At 45.4% G+C, this 18,056-nt stretch overlaps 3 protein-coding genes, 1 non-coding gene and 1 pseudogene across 5 annotated transcripts; all 5 read right to left on the bottom strand.

Annotated features, from left to right (window-relative positions):
• Positions 1–1,033: 1,033 nt before the first annotated feature.
• Positions 1,034–15,332, bottom strand: LOC131241367 (potassium transporter 4-like; annotated as a pseudogene).
• On the bottom strand, positions 7,228–10,379 carry LOC131239263 (pentatricopeptide repeat-containing protein At5g61800-like). The gene is made up of 2 exons (XM_058236878.1): positions 8,582–10,379; positions 7,228–8,485 (listed from the first exon to the last, which is right to left on the bottom strand). The coding sequence occupies exons 1-2, from the start codon at positions 9,587–9,589 to the stop codon at positions 8,279–8,281; spliced, it is 1,215 nt and encodes a 404-aa protein (XP_058092861.1). The 5' UTR covers positions 9,590–10,379; the 3' UTR covers positions 7,228–8,278.
• Positions 11,092–12,461, bottom strand: LOC131239264 (pentatricopeptide repeat-containing protein At5g61800-like). 2 transcript variants are annotated; one of them, XM_058236880.1, is made up of 2 exons: positions 11,633–12,461; positions 11,092–11,536 (listed from the first exon to the last, which is right to left on the bottom strand). In XM_058236880.1, the coding sequence occupies exons 1-2, from the start codon at positions 12,035–12,037 to the stop codon at positions 11,114–11,116; spliced, it is 828 nt and encodes a 275-aa protein (XP_058092863.1). In that variant the 5' UTR covers positions 12,038–12,461; the 3' UTR covers positions 11,092–11,113. The 2 variants fall into 2 exon arrangements, with proteins under 2 accessions (XP_058092863.1, XP_058092862.1); XM_058236879.1 differs by having other exon boundaries at positions 11,092–12,404.
• On the bottom strand, positions 15,235–16,748 carry LOC131241368 (pentatricopeptide repeat-containing protein At5g61800-like). The gene is made up of 2 exons (XM_058240185.1): positions 15,343–16,748; positions 15,235–15,259 (listed from the first exon to the last, which is right to left on the bottom strand). Exons 1-2 carry the CDS (start codon positions 16,746–16,748, stop codon positions 15,235–15,237), a joined length of 1,431 nt encoding a protein of 476 aa, XP_058096168.1.
• A 474-nt stretch (positions 16,749–17,222) lies between these two features.
• TRNAS-AGA (transfer RNA serine (anticodon AGA)) lies at positions 17,223–17,304 on the bottom strand. The gene has a single exon. It is a non-coding gene; the product is annotated as a tRNA-Ser (tRNA).
• Positions 17,305–18,056: the final 752 nt, after the last annotated feature.

Genomic DNA, 18,056 nt, shown 5'->3' on the forward strand with positions numbered 1-18,056 from the left:
CTAAAGCTACTTCATGTCACCTGTGTGAACTTTAATGCTCTGGCAAAGTATAGTGGATGATAAGCAGGGGCAGAATTGCATACGTGCCATATAAGTAATTCAAATTAAGCTGTCCAAGTGATGGGCCCCAGTTTAGATGCACCGTGAACAAAAATGTCATCAAACTGTTGGATTGGTAGACATTTGTTAGTGAAAGCAAGGCTTAAAAGTATCATCCGAAATGATGTGCATCATACAATACATACCAGTATCGCCCATGAACAAAACCCCTGCGTTCCATGAAAACAGCGAATACAGGGTGATACAGACCATACCGCTGGTGATGAAAATACAATGCATTGATTTAAATCCTTGGTTAAAAGAGAAATACTGAACGGTTGTACAACAACAAACCAGTGTCCACGAATTAGAGGTTTGGATTGCTCAATCAATCTGATTTTGGACTCAATGACAATAAGTTCCAGTGTAGTGGGTTGATGCTTTACTGGAGCATTGAATGACTACCATAGTTCAAAAACTCACTGACTCAACCTGGAGATTTCGAGCCAAGTCTCTGAGAAACACAGCTTGACAAGTCAGCTGACTCGACACAACTTGAACTAAGTCGACCACCATGTCAAGAGCCATGTCAGAGGCCTTTTAGTAATCAAAAGCAGCCGCCAGCCAGAAATGCAACCTTGTTACCAACATTCCATAAGCTGAAGCTTCGCTTTTCTACAAATAAAAATTTTGAACTATGATCTAAGGTGATTGACAAGCAAGATTAATCAGGGTTAAGTTCAAATGGTCAATTTAATCTCAATCAGCTCTATCCAAATAACTTGATCAGACAAAACTTTGGTTCCAAACAAAGAAGATTGGTCAGACGGAAAGATGAGGATTAGGTTTACGATGCATAAGATGCTCCATGGGAAATCGTATTCCTACAATATTTCACCTGGATGAAGTTGCCTAGCAATGCATAGGCCACAGTCAAAATACTACTTGCTACAAACCATCCCAGCCATTCATTTGATCTATGGATAGATACAAGTATAGAACAGTTGAACATTACATTCAACTCCACTTTCCGAATGGTTATAGGATCATTTCTGCAAAAATAGAAGACCATCCATGGCCTATCCATTGTGGGCCCACCTCCTGAAGTGGGTCTCCAAGTGATGTTTACATACAGATTGACATGTTTTATACTATATATGTACATACAGATTCATCTTAAAACATGGGTAAGTAACAGAAAAGGAGAGAGCAAGGTCCTTACCTTAAATACTCGCTCGGTCAATGGGAAGTCTATTATTTTCTGGACAGTCTACACATAGTATATCATGCCCACTTCAATTAGGCTGATGTGAGGGATATTGAGGGCCACAGCAGGCCCTCTGCAGTTCTTCCTGAGGAATGAGTAACCAAAGTCGATCACCATCTTCTTCAAGAACAATGATGATCGCCGGGCCTTCACATATGAATGGCCCATTATATAAGTGACGCCTGCCTCCTTGGCTTGTATTAAATCTGTCAGCTCGTCCCTCACCAATGCATTCATAGACGGATTCTGCTGCAGCTGGAACCTCACCTGCCATCGTCTCCTCGGTGGGGTCCCATCCTCGAACATAGGGCTTATGCGCTGCAGGGTAGGCAATCTGCTGCTTCGAATTGTGGGGCTCAGATTGTAGTCTTCTAGCTCAGACACTATCAAGCTTGTGCTCTGCCTGTCGGCTCTTGCGCTTATCACCGCCATCTGTCCATCCACGGGGGAGCTCTCGGTGCTCTTGAACTGTGGCGTGTTGTCTGCCTCCATCTGGATGAACTCTGCAATGCTCTGGATGAGCTGGTTCTCAAAGTCACCATTGTCCCTCTGGACATCCATGTAGCCATACCTCACTATGCATCTGTACATCCTGTAGGGCCTTGGGCAGGCCTACCCAATCAAGAAGCGCTCTTCGACAGAGACGTGGGGCACAGGAACTGACTTCACACATATGACTACCAACACCATATGGAACGCAGGGAGGTTGGTGATGAAATGGCAGAAGATGGGTGGCACCCCAGTGGTCAATTCCGAGTAGATGAGGCCAATTCCTGGGACACGGACAATTTGGAGGCTCGGTCCGAGGCGGAGTAGCCATCTTAAAGAGACTTTGTTGTTCAGATCCAACTCATATTTCTTGCGGGTCCCATAGTGCCAGACATACATGACAACCATGAATATGCATGAGAGAACGAGGGGCACCCACCCTCCCTGGGCCACTTTCGTGACTGCAGCCAACAGGTAGACACCCTCAATGGATGCAAAGATGATCAGGAACATAGCTGCCAGCAGAATGCTTTTCTGCCATATGAAGATTATGCTGAGCGTCATGATGACCGTCGTAATGAACATGACTGTCATGCAAGCAATGCCTGCAAGAAAACAATCCGGTTTCCATAAAATAAATCATCGAGTTCCATTTTTATGACATAGCCTCATAGGCTTGTGGGCCACCACAAGGACAGATGATAGCCTAATCATAGTCATTTGATGATCCCAGCCATCTTATGACTGTAATTTCATCCATTTTCTAACCACTAATGTCACTAATGTGATGGCTAAGATAGTCCATTCACTGCAGCTTCTTGATCTATTAGCCTCTTCACATGGTGACCCATAGTTCTAAAACTTGGTGACTCAATTCAACTCGACTAGAAATTGAGCCAAGTCACTGTGAAACTCACCAAGGATGTTTGACTTGGTTTAGTCTCAGCTTCAAGATGACTTGAACAGAGTCACTCGCTTGACTCAAGAGACTTTTCAGTAGCAAACAGCATCTACCAAATAATGATGCACTGTTTCCATTTTTTCACGCGTACAGACACACACATATTCAAACTGTCCTAAGTGTCTATTAGTAGTGCAATTAGATTTCTACTTTAATTATGAGATATGGAGTCAAGTCGAATTGAATCGAGTCAACCTGACCAGGCTGGATATCAAGCTGAGTTAAGTTTTTAAGCTTTTAAACTATGGGTGGCCCACTGAACAAATGGATCCAATTGGCCATAGAAGTCCACCATGTGCCATATAAGAGCTGATATTGACTTGTAAGCCTCCATCTTGAAGCAACTTGCAAGCCTTCCCTTGGCCAACCCCTCTTTATGAACTTGAACAACAACTTAAATAAGGGCCCTTACCATAAGCATTTCTGATAATAGTTGTGTCTCGAAACCCAACAGTTACAGCAAGGCATAGTATCATGAGTATCCAGTTTATCTCAGGGATGTAGATCTGCCCATAAATATGCCTTGAAGTGTGGACCACGTTGACTCGTGGAAAGCAACCAAGGGCATGGCACTGTTTGATGATTGAGAAGGTAGTGCTGATGACTGCTTGACTCCCCACAATGGCAGTGAGGGTAGTGATCACAAAGATGGGCCAAAAGAGAGGAGCTGCAAGAAGAGAGATGACAAAAGTCAGCTTCTACCGATTTTGGATTGGTAAGCAAAGAGCATTTTAGAAATTAAAGTTACCTTTTGGGGGATTAGCCTCCCCCAAAAGAGACCGGGAAAGCCTAAAAGAGACTGGGTACTTCGACTGACAGAGAGTTGACCGAAAGGGATGCTAGCAGCTGACAAAACAGTTTTGCCTCTAATTTTGACATAACAGATCATTTTCACCTTACACACCATTTTATGGTTGATGGTGTGGCCCACTTTGATGTTTCTATGGCATCACAATGTCCATTAATTTTGGCCGCACATTCTAGGACATGAGAAAAAAAATGAGGGAATCCCAAACTCAAGTGGGCTATACAAGAAGATATGATGGGGATATGTTGTGCACTGTTGAAACATTGGGGCATGGAGAAATTTTGGACTAGGATGATCTTGAAGAAATTCAAAACTAAAGTGGGCTATACAAGAGGATATGGTGGGGATATGTCACTGTTGAAACATGCTTGGGGCAAGGCGAAATTTTGGACTGAGATGATCTTTGTGTCCTCCATCCTAGTGTGAATAGCAAAGAACAGGTTGGAATGCAAATTAAAGGGGTTAGGAAGTTTATTAACTATGGGCTTTTTGGTCATTTACAAAATACAGTATGAAATACATACGGATTTTTACTGCATGGGCTTTCTGCACTAATGGCCTACAGTTAACTCCACCCATGCAGAAACCAAGGGTGCCTTTTGATATAATGAAGTATCTGGGCATGCAGGTACTTCTCCACACAAATCTCAAGCACCTTGCAATGTGGCAGAAACTAGAAGCACATCTGGAATTTTGTGCCTTCCCAGGCACCAAGGAGGGCAGATATGAGTCAGTGACGATAGTGAGCCTGGATGGATTTGGGATGAGAATAGAGGCAAGTGATCTGGCCTGGGCATTACTTGAGGCCTGATAATTAAATGGAATGGGCCCTGGCTTCGGTATGCATAAATGCCCATAGGGACAGCCAGCCCGACTTATTGCACATTACTGGTAAGTTAGGTAACAGTCTGAGCTGGGTTGGATTTTCAGCTCAAGTGGATATTGGACGAGCATTGGTCCATGTTACAGCCCTAAGCATCTGTTTCATGCTAGAAATCCCAGGATTTAGCCTTCATCCAACCAGCACCCATGTTTCCATGGAATTTGGCAAAATGTCTTAATGTCTTAGTAGTTCGAATCATATGTTCCAATTCAGTCAATAACCACAGAAAGTGAGTTATGATAATATCCTGCTTTATGAAGTTGAAGCTCGACTTGGAGCCCATTAAGAGCCCGGGTCTTAGTTGATTTGAGATGGTGTCAAGTACTCAAGTGGACTTGGGTCTCCATTCATGGCTCAGTGGTAGACTCACAAGAGTTTCAACACTGAGACCGGGGCTTGAGTGCCCATGTAGTGTGAGTGGGTGTGTGAGTGTGGGGTGTAGGTGTGTGTAAAAAAAAAAAGGTACTCAACTGGACTTATTTCTTTTTGAAATTAGAAGTTCAATAAGGTTTTATAAAAGACCAAGTTATCCCTTGACTGTAGTGATGAGTGAGTTATAGACTGGATCTGTTAGTTTTTCAAATAACTGAATTGAGTTCCTTCAATCTCACATAACATTAATTTTGCAAACCAAGAATGTTCCATATGCATGATCATGGCTAATGTAATGAAACTTAATTGGTATCTGAAGTTCTGAATGGCACGTACCCATTATGCAGAGGAGTATCCCTCCAAGAGAAATCCAACCATCTTTACCCATCTCTCTAAAGAACTTGCAGATGTAATATGGAGACAATGCACGCCATATTTTGGGATTCCAGTGGATGGTGTTGTATAGGCCAATGCCAAAAATAGATATCAACCATATAATCACAATGGGTGCAAAAAGAAATGCTACCCTGTGTGTGCCATAATGCTGCAGTGTGAAGAGGCCAACCAAGATGACACAGGCAAGCAACACCAACTCACCTGGATGTATTCAGACAACATCATCAATCAAAACTCACAAGATAGAAACTAAGGATGTGAATTATCAACAGTTTTCTGAAACTGAATGGTATCAGAGGGTTGGGTTCGTCTGGATCGGACCACGCCACTAAAACAGGCCAGGTCACTAAAAACCCATTTTAGGAAAGAACTAGTTCAAACTTCAAACTGTTCAGATCAACAAGCCCAACCATCCACGTTCAGGCAGTCCATCCTATCCAATCAGATGCAGTAACTGGTCAGACATTCTGATAGTTTTATTCACTCATTATGTCATGGTGATGTCAAAGCACAGGTTGGTTGGACCCAGTTTGGTCTGAACTGTGTACTGTTTCAGTTTTAAAACATTGATTATCAGCGCATGTGACAGTACCTCTACCCTCCTAATACCTGAAACGCGGCTCCAAATAAGGGTACTGAGTTGCAGGCCTTTACAGCTAGAAAACAGAAGTAGCATTGCCTCACAAATAAGAAACAGCTAACCACTTACCCTCTTTTAGTTTCCACTCAGTCCTTTGCAGTCCCAAAACTGATGAAAGAACTGCAAATGGCAAGGTTGAATATCTTTAATTCATGACGAATTCAGCTAACCAAACTTACGAGAAATGCTATCAGATTAATCTACGATTTGTATTGAATTGCAATGATAAGTTAAATAAAATGGTAAGGACCTTAGCATTTGTGATGAGGGGTGGGCTGCAAATTACAGTTATGTTTCTTTTGAGTTGGACATCGAAGGAATGTTAACTGAAAATTGAGGGTTACTTCCTCATTACAAGGTAATTACAAATCGATCATTTCCTCTATTTCACACATATTAGATAAATTCAATTCCAGAATTCATACAAATACAGCCACAAAATCATGGGCACTTTCAGAATGGAAATAGTCAGAATACTGATCTTTGTCAAACAGAACCAAGCATGGATCAGAAGGGCATAAACAAAGTGCCACCAAGTTCCTCGAGGAAAGAAACATATTACCTGAAATTGCTGGAGTAAACACACCATCGCCAATCACCATGCAAGCACCAAACAATACCACAAGAAGTAGACCTGTCCGTAGCTTTTTATGCTTCTCAAGCAATCTCTTCAATGAAGAGGAGACTGCAGCCTGTGCTGAGGGCCCATATTTGTACATTGAGAGTTCCTCATCAGCAGCTTGCTGATTGGGAAGCAAACTAAACTTTGCATGCCTACAAAGTAGCGAGTAAAGAGCAAATGGTCCTCCTGGAAAGGTACAAAAATGTCACTATAAACAACTTCAGACCCATGAGAATGCATAAATGGCCATGGAGCAGATTTTAGTTGTGATGTACCTTCGCCATTATCGTCAGCACTCAACACAATGAAGACGTACTTGACTAAGGGAATCAATGTAAGGGTCCAGAAAATCAAGGAAAATGCACCAAAAATGGCCTCCTCATTTTGATGATGTTGCAACTTCCCTATAAATGTGCTGGAGTACGCATAGAGAGGGGATGTGCTCAAGTCTCCGTAGACCATGCCGAAGCTTTGATATGCTAACATTAAGTTCCTGCGGTGGTTCCTCCATAAACGTGTTAAGTGCCATCCTACCCATCCATTAGATGTGCCCTCATGTTAGGCCTCAATTCCAAAATTTAGCCTGATCCATAACTCTGGAGGCCCATAAGAAAGAGAATAGACGTGGGCACCCATTGGGGAAGGTGGCCTACCAGAGAAATTTCCAGATGCATTTATGGCCCACCATTATTGTGTATATCCTGTTGATGCAGAAATTTGGTCGATCCAGCCTCACCTCCTGCGAGCTGCTGAGTACCTGCAGTTAATGGAGAACAAGAGAATGCACTGGGAGCGCTGGTTAAGGCCGGAAACCATCCTATGCCTAAGTCAAGCGTATTAACTCACAGTTGGTGTAGTAGAATCCTTATATTTGTGTATATCTTATTCCATGGAGAGGGTCTCATACATTTGTTGGAGCGAGGGTCTCATACATTTGTTTAGCTCCATTTTACCAATAACATATCCCATCCAAACTAGTCATATGGGACCCACGAGGATGAAGGGACACCACAAAACTCAGGTGGGCCACACTGCATGAATATGTGGGTTTTAGGTGTGATAAAACATTGCTCCATTGGTGTGTCCCACCTTGGTTTCGCACCTATGATTAGTGTGATGTAGGATGAAATGAGGGGGTGAACCCCATGCACGGTTGGATCTTAGGTTCTTAAAACCATGGTCTATGTTGACATAAAGTCCTAGTGGCACTGACACACATGAGCCCATCCTGGTCAATACCAATATAAGACTTCTTGATGAAGCTCAAGGTGGGGGCCAGATTGAGTCTGAGTGGAGCCCCATAAAACCAACCTTGGCCCAGATGGTGTATAAAACCAATGAAGCATCAAACCTGGAATTTTAGGTAGTAGTACAAGTAGGCCCCACTGTTCCTGACCATGGCCTAAAAGTCTTTGATATTGATGGTATAACTTTAGTGCAAGATGGATCATGGTTGGACCCTTAGATCACCACTTTGGATGGTTGGGATAGCATGATTGTGGATGAAGTATGACCCATTTGAATGTAACAAACCTCATTGTCTAATGGCATGCTTTCACGTGTTGTTTTGCAATCCCATCCAACACCCAACAGATCTCATCAATCTGAGGGTGCCACCTCTCCCCTGCCACAAACTCATGATCCACACCATCCACTTGAATCCAACTACACCCAAGACTCTTCCTCACTCTCCTCACATACATCAACCTCCTCATCCTAGCCACATCTTTCCACATCCTTGCCTTAGAATAGATGTTGACCATGATGGAGTAGGTCCCACCACCATCAGGGGCCAATTCCATCACGTGCCCAGCAGCAATCTCAGCCACCTCAACATTCCCATGTATCTTGCACCCCCCCTAGCAGACCCCCACACATACACATCACCCTCCATTGGCATGCTCTCTATCATCTCCACCGCTTCTTCGATCAGCCCAGCCCACCTAAGCAGATCAGCCATGCACCCATAATGGCTTAGACCACGACGAACATTGTAGATGCTTTCCATCTCATCGAACAATTGCCACGCATGTTTGACCAGGCTCGCGTGGCTACACCCCACCAAAACAGCTAAGAATGTGACCCCGCGTGGCTTGATCCCCACATCCTGCATTTTTATGAAGAGTTCGAGTGACCGCTGGCCGTGCCCGTGCATGGCCAAACCAGCGATCATGGCATTCCACGTGAAGATATTCTTGTCATGGCTCGATTTGAAGATGTCCATGGCAATGCCAATGCACCCACATTTCGCATACATGTCAACTACTCCCGTGGACAGGAACACATTGGGCAGGATTCCAATCCGTCTGATGTGATCATGGATGGCCATTCCCTTATCTAACATGCCTAACTGTGCGCATGCAGATATCGCACCGACTAATGCAACATTGTCAGGGCGCACCCCCAAATCGAGCATTTCATCAAATAGTTGTATCCCTTCGTTGCAGCGGCCCACCTGGGTGTACCCCACTAGGAGGGTGCCCCATGAAACAGAATCTCTAACCGGCATTTCATCGAATATTGCACATGCAATGTCCACCTCCCAGGCCCTAACGTACCTCGCGATTAATGTGTTATAAGACACGATGTCCCGCTGCCGGGCCTCGTCGAACACCTGGCTCGCCTCGTCCATCAAATCCGAGTCCGAGTAGGCGTGGATCAGTGCGTTCGTCACGTAAATGTGGTCGCCGAAGCCGAATTTCAACGCTTGGGAGTGGACGGAACGTGCGGTCGAGGGCGTGGCGAGGCGGGCGCACGTTTTGAGCACAAAGGGGTAGGTGTGAAAGTCAGGTAGCAGATATAGGCGACGCATTTCAACAAATAGGAGGAGTGCAGATTGTGGGGAGGAGAGGAGGGTGTGGGCCCGGATGATGGTATTGTAAGCGAAGGTGGATGGGGTTGGGATTTGATTGAAGATGGAGTCGGCATAGTGAATGGACGGTGATGATGGAGCGTTGAGGACCGTTAAAAAGTAGAGGATTTTGGCAAGTACGAATGAAGGGTTGAGGGAAATGAGTCGTTGTGTGATGGTTTGGGCGTGGGCCTGTTTTAGCTGTTGGAAAGTCTTGCACTGGTTGAGAATCAAGAATTTTGGGTGTGTAGCGATTGGCATTTTGTATGGTGCGAGAAACACGTGCTAATGCGTTGCACGTGTGAAAGATGGATATCGTTCATTTGGTGGGCCAACAGGATAAACATGCCCTGTTGCCAAAAATAGGATTCATTGGGTTGGGTAGTATATAATCATAACGGTAGGCCCCATGAAGGTGTTAGTCATGGGCGTTTCCATCACTACTATTTCCCATGATGTGGCCCACTTGAGTCTTGGATCTGCCTAATTTTTGGTTTCATGTCCTAATATAAGCTATATAAACTGATGAACGGAGTGGATGTCACGCACAGAGCTTTTGGTCACACGGGCTCCTGTAATACAGGGTCCTTGGAAATTCATATCCACCTAACTCTACCCGGACCGATGAGATGGTGAGGAAACTCATGCAATTGTGAGGTAACGGGGGAATGATCTCATCCTTTCGAACGTAAGTGTGCGGCCCACCATGACGTGTAAGTGCCATCCTATCCATCCATTAGATGTGCCCTCATGTTAGGCCTCGATTCCAAAATTTAGCCTGATCCATAACTCTGGAGGCCCATAAGAAAGAGAACAAACATGGGCGCCCATTGGGGAAGGTGGCCTACCAGAGAAATTTCTAGATGCATTTGTGGCTGACCATTGTTATGTATATCCTGTTGATGCAGAAATCTGGTCGATCCAGCCTCACCTCCTAGGAGCTACCAAGTACCCGCAGTTAATGGAGAACAAGAGAATGCACTGGGAGTGCTGGTTAAGGCCGGAAACCATCCTATGCCCAATTCAAGCGTATTAACTCACAGTTGGTGTACTAGAATCATTATATTTGTGTATCTTATTCCGTGGAGAGGGTCTCATACATTTGTTGGAGCGAGGGTCTCATACATTTAGCTCCATTTTACGAATAACATATCCCATCCATACTAGCCATATGGGACCCACGAGGATGAAGGGACACCACAAAACTCGGGTGGGCCACACTACATGAATGTGGGTTTTAGGTGTGATAATACATTGCTCCATTGGTGTGTCCCACCTTGGTTTCGCACCGGTATGATTAGTGTGATGTAGGATGAAATGAGGAAGTGAACCCCATGCACAGTTGGGTCTCAGGGTCTTTAAACCATGGTCCATGTTGGTATAAAGTCCTAGTGGCACTCACACACATGAGACCATCCTGGTCTATACCAACACAAGACTTCTTAAGACTTCTTAATGCAGCTCAAGGTGGGGGCCAGATTGAGTCTGAGTGGAGCCCCATAAAACCAACCTTGGCCCAGATGGTGTATAAAACCAATGAAGCATCTAACCTGGAATTTCAGGCAGTAGTACAAGTGGGCCCCACTGTTCCTGACCATGGCCTAAAAGTCTTTGATATTGATGGTATAACTTTAGTGCAAGATGGATCATGGTTGGACCCTTGGATCACCACTTTGGACGGCTAGGATAACATGATTGTGAATGAAGTATGACCCATTTGAATGTAACAAACCTCATTGTCTAATGGCATGCTTCCACGTGTTCTTTTGCAATCCCATCCAACACCTAACAGATCTCATCAATCTGAGGGTGCCACCTCTCCCCTGCCACAAACTCATGATCCACACCATCCACTTGAATCCAACTACACCCAAGACTCTTCCTCACTCTCCTCACATACATCAACCTCCTCATCCTAGCCACATCTTTCCACATCCTTGCCTTAGAATAGATGTTGACCATGATGGAGTAGGTCCCACCAACGTCAAGGGTCAGTTCCATCAAGTGCCCAGCAGCAATCTCAGCCACCTCAACATTCCCATGTATCCCGCAACCCCCTAGCAGACCCCCCCACACATACACATCACCCTCCATTGGCATGCTCTCTATCATCTCTACCGCTTCTTCGATCAGCCCAGCCCGCCCAAGCAGATCAGCCATGCACCCATAATGGCTTAGACCACGATGAACATTGTAGATGTTTTCCATCTCATCGAACAATTGCCGCGCATGTTCGACCAGGCCCACATGGCTACACCCTACCAAAACAACTAAGAACGCGACCCCATCTGGCCTGATCCCCACGTCTTGCATTTTCATGAAGAGTTTGAGTGACCGCTGGCCGTGCCCGTGCATGGCCAGACTAGCGATCATGGCATTCCACGTGAAGATATTCTTGTCATGGCTCGATTCGAAGATGTCCATCGCAATGCCAATGCACCCACATTTCGCATACAAGTCGACTAAGCCCGTGGACAGGAACACATTGGGCAGGATTCCAGTCCGTCTGATGTGATCATGGATGGCCATTCCCTTATCTAACATGCCCAACTGTGCACTCGCAGAGATCGCACCGACTAATGCAACATTATCAGGGCGCACCCCTAGATCGAGCATTTCATCAAATAGTTGTATCCCTTCGTTGCAGCGGCCCACCTGGGTGTACCCCACCAAGAGGGTGCCCCACGAAACAGAATCTCTAACGGGCATTTCATCGAATATTGCACGTGCAATGTCCACCTCCTGGGCCTTAGCGTACCCCACGATTAATGTGTTATAAGACACGATGTCCCGCTGCCGGGCCTCGTCGAACACCTAACTCGCCTCGTCCATCAAATCTGAGTCTGAGTAGGCATGGATCAGTGCGTTCGTCACGTAAATGTGGTCGCCAAAGCCGAATTTCAATGCTTGGGAGTGGACGGAATGTACGGTTGAGGGCGTGGCGAGGCGGCGCACGTTTTGAGCACAAAGGGGTAGGTGTGAAAGTCAGGTGGCAGACAACGGCGACGCATTTCAACAAACAGGAGGAGTGCTGATTGTGGGGAGGAGAGGAGGGTGTGGGCTCGGATGATGTTATTGTAAAAAGGTGGATGGGGTTGGGATTTGATGGAAGATGGAGTTGGCATAGTGAATGGACAGTGATGATGGAACATTGAGGTAAAGAGTAGAGGATTTTGGCAAGTACGAATGAAGGGTTGAGGGAAATGAGTCCTTGTGTGATGGTTTGGGCGTGGGCCTGTTTTAGCTGTTGGAGAGTCTTGCACTGGTTGAGAATTAAGAATTTTGGGTGTATAGCGATTGGCATTTTGTATGGTGTGAGAAACACGTGCTAATGCGTTGCACGTGTGAGAGATGGATATCGTTCATTTGGTGGGCCAATAGGATAAACATGCTCTATCGCCAAAAAAGTTGATTTGGTAATAAATTCAAACCCCTGTCAATATATACCATGCACAGCTACTTTTGGATTAAAGTTGATTCCAAATACAGGTGCCAAACACAATAGGATGATTTCAAATCCTGGGGGTTTAAAATCAAGGGGTTCCAAATCCACGCTCCCAAACATGCCCAATTTATCCATTTAATTTGAGTTAATATATTACACATGTACCATTTCTAAGTGCCTGATTATCAAGCCTCTTACACAGGCAGAGTATCAAATAACCCCTTGAATCTTCCTATAGAGTCCGTTCGTGTGGAAAGCTTGCCTAGATTAGCCGTTCCATTGAGTCAAAACCATATTTTAAAGATGAATCAGTGATCCAAGTGTAATACCCATGCTCTGTGGGTCCCATCGTGATGTCCGTGTAAAATCCACTCTATTAATCAGTTGAAACCTCTCATCTTATCCGTAAATAAGATCGGTAAAAAATTTAGGTAGGTCACACCACACAAACAACGTGATTAATGGGGAATTAATGCTCACTATTTTTTGGACCAGGCTGATATTTTTATTTTCCCTTTATCCTTGTGGGAATGAGTTTATGAATGGGTTGGGTAGTATATAATCATAACGGTAGGCCCCATGAAGGTGTTAGTCATGGGCGTTTCCATCTCTACCATTTCCCATGATGTGGCCCACTTGAGTCTTGGATCTGCCTAATTTTTGGTTTCATATCCTAATATAAGCTATATAAACTGATGGATGGAGTGGATGTCACGCACAAAGCTTTTGGTCACACAGGCTCCTATAATACAGGGTCCTTGGAAATTCGTATCCACCCAACTCTACCCGGACCCATGAGATGGTGAGGAAACTCATGCAATTGTGAGGTAACAGGGGAATGATCTCATCCGTTCGAACGTAACTGTGCGGCCCACCGTGACGTGTAAGTGCCATCCTACCCATCCATTAGATGTGCCCTCATGTTAGGCCTCAATTCCAAAATTTAGCCTGATCCATTACTCTGGAGACCCATAAGAAAGAGAATAAACATGGGCGCCCATTGGGGAAGGTGGCCTACCAGATAAATTTCCAGATGCATTTGTGGCCCACCATTGTTGTGTATATCTTGTTGATGCAAAAATCTGGTCGATTCAGCCTCACCTCTTGTGAGCCGCTGAGTACCTGCAATTAATGGAGAACAAGAGAATGCATTGGGGTTAAGGCCGGAAACTATCGATGCCTAAGTTTGGAGTATTAACTCACATTTTGTGGAGTAGAATCTGTATATTTGTGTATACCTTGTTCCATGGAAAGGGTCTCATACGTTTGTTTGGCTTCATTTTACCCATAACATATCCCATCCAAACTAGTCATATGGGCCCCACTAGGATGAAGGGACACCACAAAACTCAGGTGGACCACACCACATGAATGTGGGTTTTAGGTGTGATAATACACTGCTCCATTGGTGTGTCCCACCTTGGTTTCGCAACGGTATGATTTGTGTAATGTAGGATGAAATGAGGTGAACCCCATGCACCTATGGGTCTTAAAACCATGGTCCATGTTGGTATAAATTCCTAGTGGCACTCACACACATGAGCCCATCCTGGTCAATACCAACACAAGACTTCTTGATGAAGCTCAAGGTGGGGGCCAGATTGAGTGTGAATGGAGCCCATAAAACCAGAAACAGATTGGCTACTCCCCTTGCCACCAGCCAATGGCTGGTGGTCAGTGCTTTGTGGGCCCATCATGATGTATGTGTTTCATCCATGCCGTCCATCTATTTTTCTAGATCACTTTATGGTCTGAGACCAAAAAATGAGGTATATCACAATCTCAAGTGGACCACATTACAGGAAACAGTGTGGAATGAACATCAACCATTAAAAACTTTTTGGGGGCCATAAAAGTTTTGGATCAAGTTGACCTTTGTTTGTTTTTTTTTTTTTTTTTTCCTTCATCTAGGTCTGTATGACCTAATCAACAGATTGGATGACAAATAAACAGTACAGTGGGCCTTGGGAGGATTTTTATGGTGGATATCCAATCACAATTGTTTTCCTGTGGTGTGTTCCAACTGAGATTTCTATCCCTCTCATTTTTGGGATCAAGCGCTAAATTTATCTGTAAAAATGGATGAACGGCATGGATGAAACAAATACATCATGGTGGGGCACACAGAGCACCGACCACCAGCCACCGGGCTAGTGGCAAGGGGAGTAGCCAATCCGTTCCAGATGGTGTATACAACCAATGAATCATCAAACCTGGAATTTCAGGCAGTTGTACATGTGGGACCCACTATTCCTGACCATGGCCTAAAAGTCTTTGATGTTGATGGTATAACTTTAGTGCAAGATGGATCATGGTTGGACCCTTAGATCACCACTTTGGACGGCTGGGATAGCATGATTGTGGATGAAGTACGACCCATTTGAATGTAACAAACCTCATTGTCTAATGGCATGCTTCCACGTGTTGTTTTGCAATCCCATCCAACACCCAACAGATCTCATCAATCTGAGGGTGCCACCTCTCCCCTGCCACAAACTCATGATCCACACCATCCACTTGAATCCAACTACACCCAGGACTCTTCCTCACCCTCCTCACATACATCAACCTCCTCATCCTAGCCACATCTTTCCACCTCCTTGCCTTAGCATAGATGTTAACCATGATGGAGTAGGTCCCACCACCATCAGGGGCCAGTTCCATCAAGTGCCCAGCAGCAATCTCAGCCACCTCAACATTCCCATGTATCCCGCAACCCCCTAGCAGACCCCCCCACACATACACATCACCCTCCATTGGCATGCTCTCTATCATCTCTACCGCTTCTTCGATCAGCCCAGCCCGCCCAAGCAGATCAGCCATGCACCCATAATGGCTTAGACCACGACGAACATTGTAAATGCTTTCCATCTCATCGAACAACTGCCGCGCATGTTCGACCAGGCCCGCGTGGCTACACCCCACCAAAACAGCTAAGAACGTGACCCCATCTGGCCTGATCCCCACATCCTGCATTTTTATGAAGAGTTCAAGTGACCGCTGGCCGTGCCCGTGCATGGCCAGACCAGTGATCATGGCATTCCACGTGAAGATATTCTTGTCATGGCTCGATTCGAAGATGTCCATTGCAATGCCAATGCACCCACATTTCGCATACATGTCGACTAGGCCCGTGGACAGGAACACATTGAGGAGGATTCCAGTCTGTCTGATGTAATCATGGATGGCCATTCCCTTATCTAACATGCCCAACTGTGCGCACGCAGAGATCGCACCAACTAATGCAACATTGTCAGGGCGCACCCCCAGATCGAGCATTTCATCAAATAGTTGTATCCCTTCGTTGCAGCGGCCCACTTGGGTGTACCCCACCAGGAGGGTGCCCCACGAAACAGAATCTCTAACGGGCATTTCATCGAATATTGCACGTGCAATGTCCATATCGCGGGCCTTAACGTACCCCGCGATTAATGTGTTATAAGACACGATGTCCCGCTGCCGGGCCTCGTTGAACACCTGGCTTGCCTCGTCCATCAAATCCGAGTCCGAGTAGGCGTGGATCAATGCGTTCGTCACATAAATGTGGTCGCCGAAGCCGAATTTCAACGCTTGGGAGTGGACGGAACGTGCGGTCGAGGGCGTGGCGAGGCGGGCGCACGTTTTGAGCACAAAGGGGTAGGTGTGAAAGTCAGGTGGCAGACAACGGCGACGCATTTCAACAAACAGGAGGAGTGCGGATTGTGGGGAGGAGAGGAGGGTGTGGGCTCGGATGATGTTATTGTAAGCGAAGGTGGATGGGGTTGGGATTTGATGGAAGATGGAGTTGGCATAGTGAATGGACGGTGATGATGGAGCGTTGAGGACCGTTAAAGAGTAGAGGATTTTGGCAAGTACGAACGAAGGATTGAGGGAAATGAGTCCTTGTGTGATGGTTTGGGCGTGGGCCTGTTTTAGCTGTTGGAGAGTCTTGCATTGGTTGAGAATCAAGAATTTTGGGTGTGTAGCTATTGGCATTTTGCATGATGTGAGAAACACGTGCTAATGCATTGCACGTGTGAAAGATGGATGTCGTTCATTTGGTGGGCCAACGAGATAAACATGCTCGTTGCCAGAAATAGGATTCATTGGGTGAACGTGTATATGTGAAAAGAGAAAGGAATCACCTACAACCCATTCTTTCATTCCTCCTGTATTTTTTATTTCCACTTTCGCCCCTTTAAAGCGATAGATATTTTTAGCACGGTTTCTTGACTCGTTGTGTCTGAGTCGAGTCGGCACTCTCCCGAGTAGAAGGTGAATCTGGGAGATTTGGCATGCACATATATGGTTAGGAATAAATGTGCCAACGAGACATTCGACGGCTAGGATCTCTCGGTTCGGGAGATTTGGAGGGCATGGTCCATCCATCCATGATGGGGGCAAAATTCCAAATGTGTTAACCTGTCCTGCAAATGGACGGTTGAAAAAGAAATATAAAATGCAAAAAATCGTGGACGGCAGGATTCGAACCTGCGCGGGCAGAGCCCACATGATTTCTAGTCATGCCCGATAACCACTCCGGCACGTCCACTTTCTTCCCTTATTGTTATTTTTCTCTTTGTCAATTCAAAATTATTTGGGGGACCCGCGTGGTGATCTAGACCGTTCTTGGCGTCTAGATTTAAGCCCTATTGCAGATCCTTTGGTGCATGTGTGATCCAAGTCCAGAGCTAAGAATGAATTCGGGTCAAGGTCAGGTCCAAATCCTGATAAGATGGGTTTGGGTTGGGTCTTAAGTTGGGTTAGTCTAATTTCTAGTACCGAAATAAAATAGCATAGTTAAAGGACCCAACTGCATGTGGGGTAGTCGATGGGATCTCACGCAAAGGTGTATGAACAGAAGCAGTTCAGGACAAGGCAAGACATAAATCAAATAAGACCCGGCTTGGGCATGTCTGCTTTGGCAGGCTCAATCAGGTTTGAACCTAAGGGGTCGTTTGGCACCTTGGATTGGAGGGGATTGGAGAGGATTAGAGGGGGTTTCAAATCCCCATGGTTGTTTGGCAGCATAAAGCAACTGGGGATTGCGAATCCAGGGGGTTTCCAATCCCCTCTTTGAGGGAGTTTGTAATCCAAGGTGAGAGCTTGGATTACACATAAAATCATTTGGATAGTTGCAGGTATAAATGTATGTCACTGTACACTATCATTCTACTGGGCACATGGCCCACTAACGATGATCAGCACCGTCCAAACATTGTTCATGTAGATTAGCACCGTCTAAATATTGTCAAGCACCGTCCAAACATTGTCCATATCAATCAACGATTAAAAATCGTTGGT

Source organism: Magnolia sinica, chromosome 3, assembly GCF_029962835.1.
Source record: "Magnolia sinica isolate HGM2019 chromosome 3, MsV1, whole genome shotgun sequence".
Classification (NCBI taxonomy): domain Eukaryota; kingdom Viridiplantae; phylum Streptophyta; class Magnoliopsida; order Magnoliales; family Magnoliaceae; genus Magnolia; species Magnolia sinica.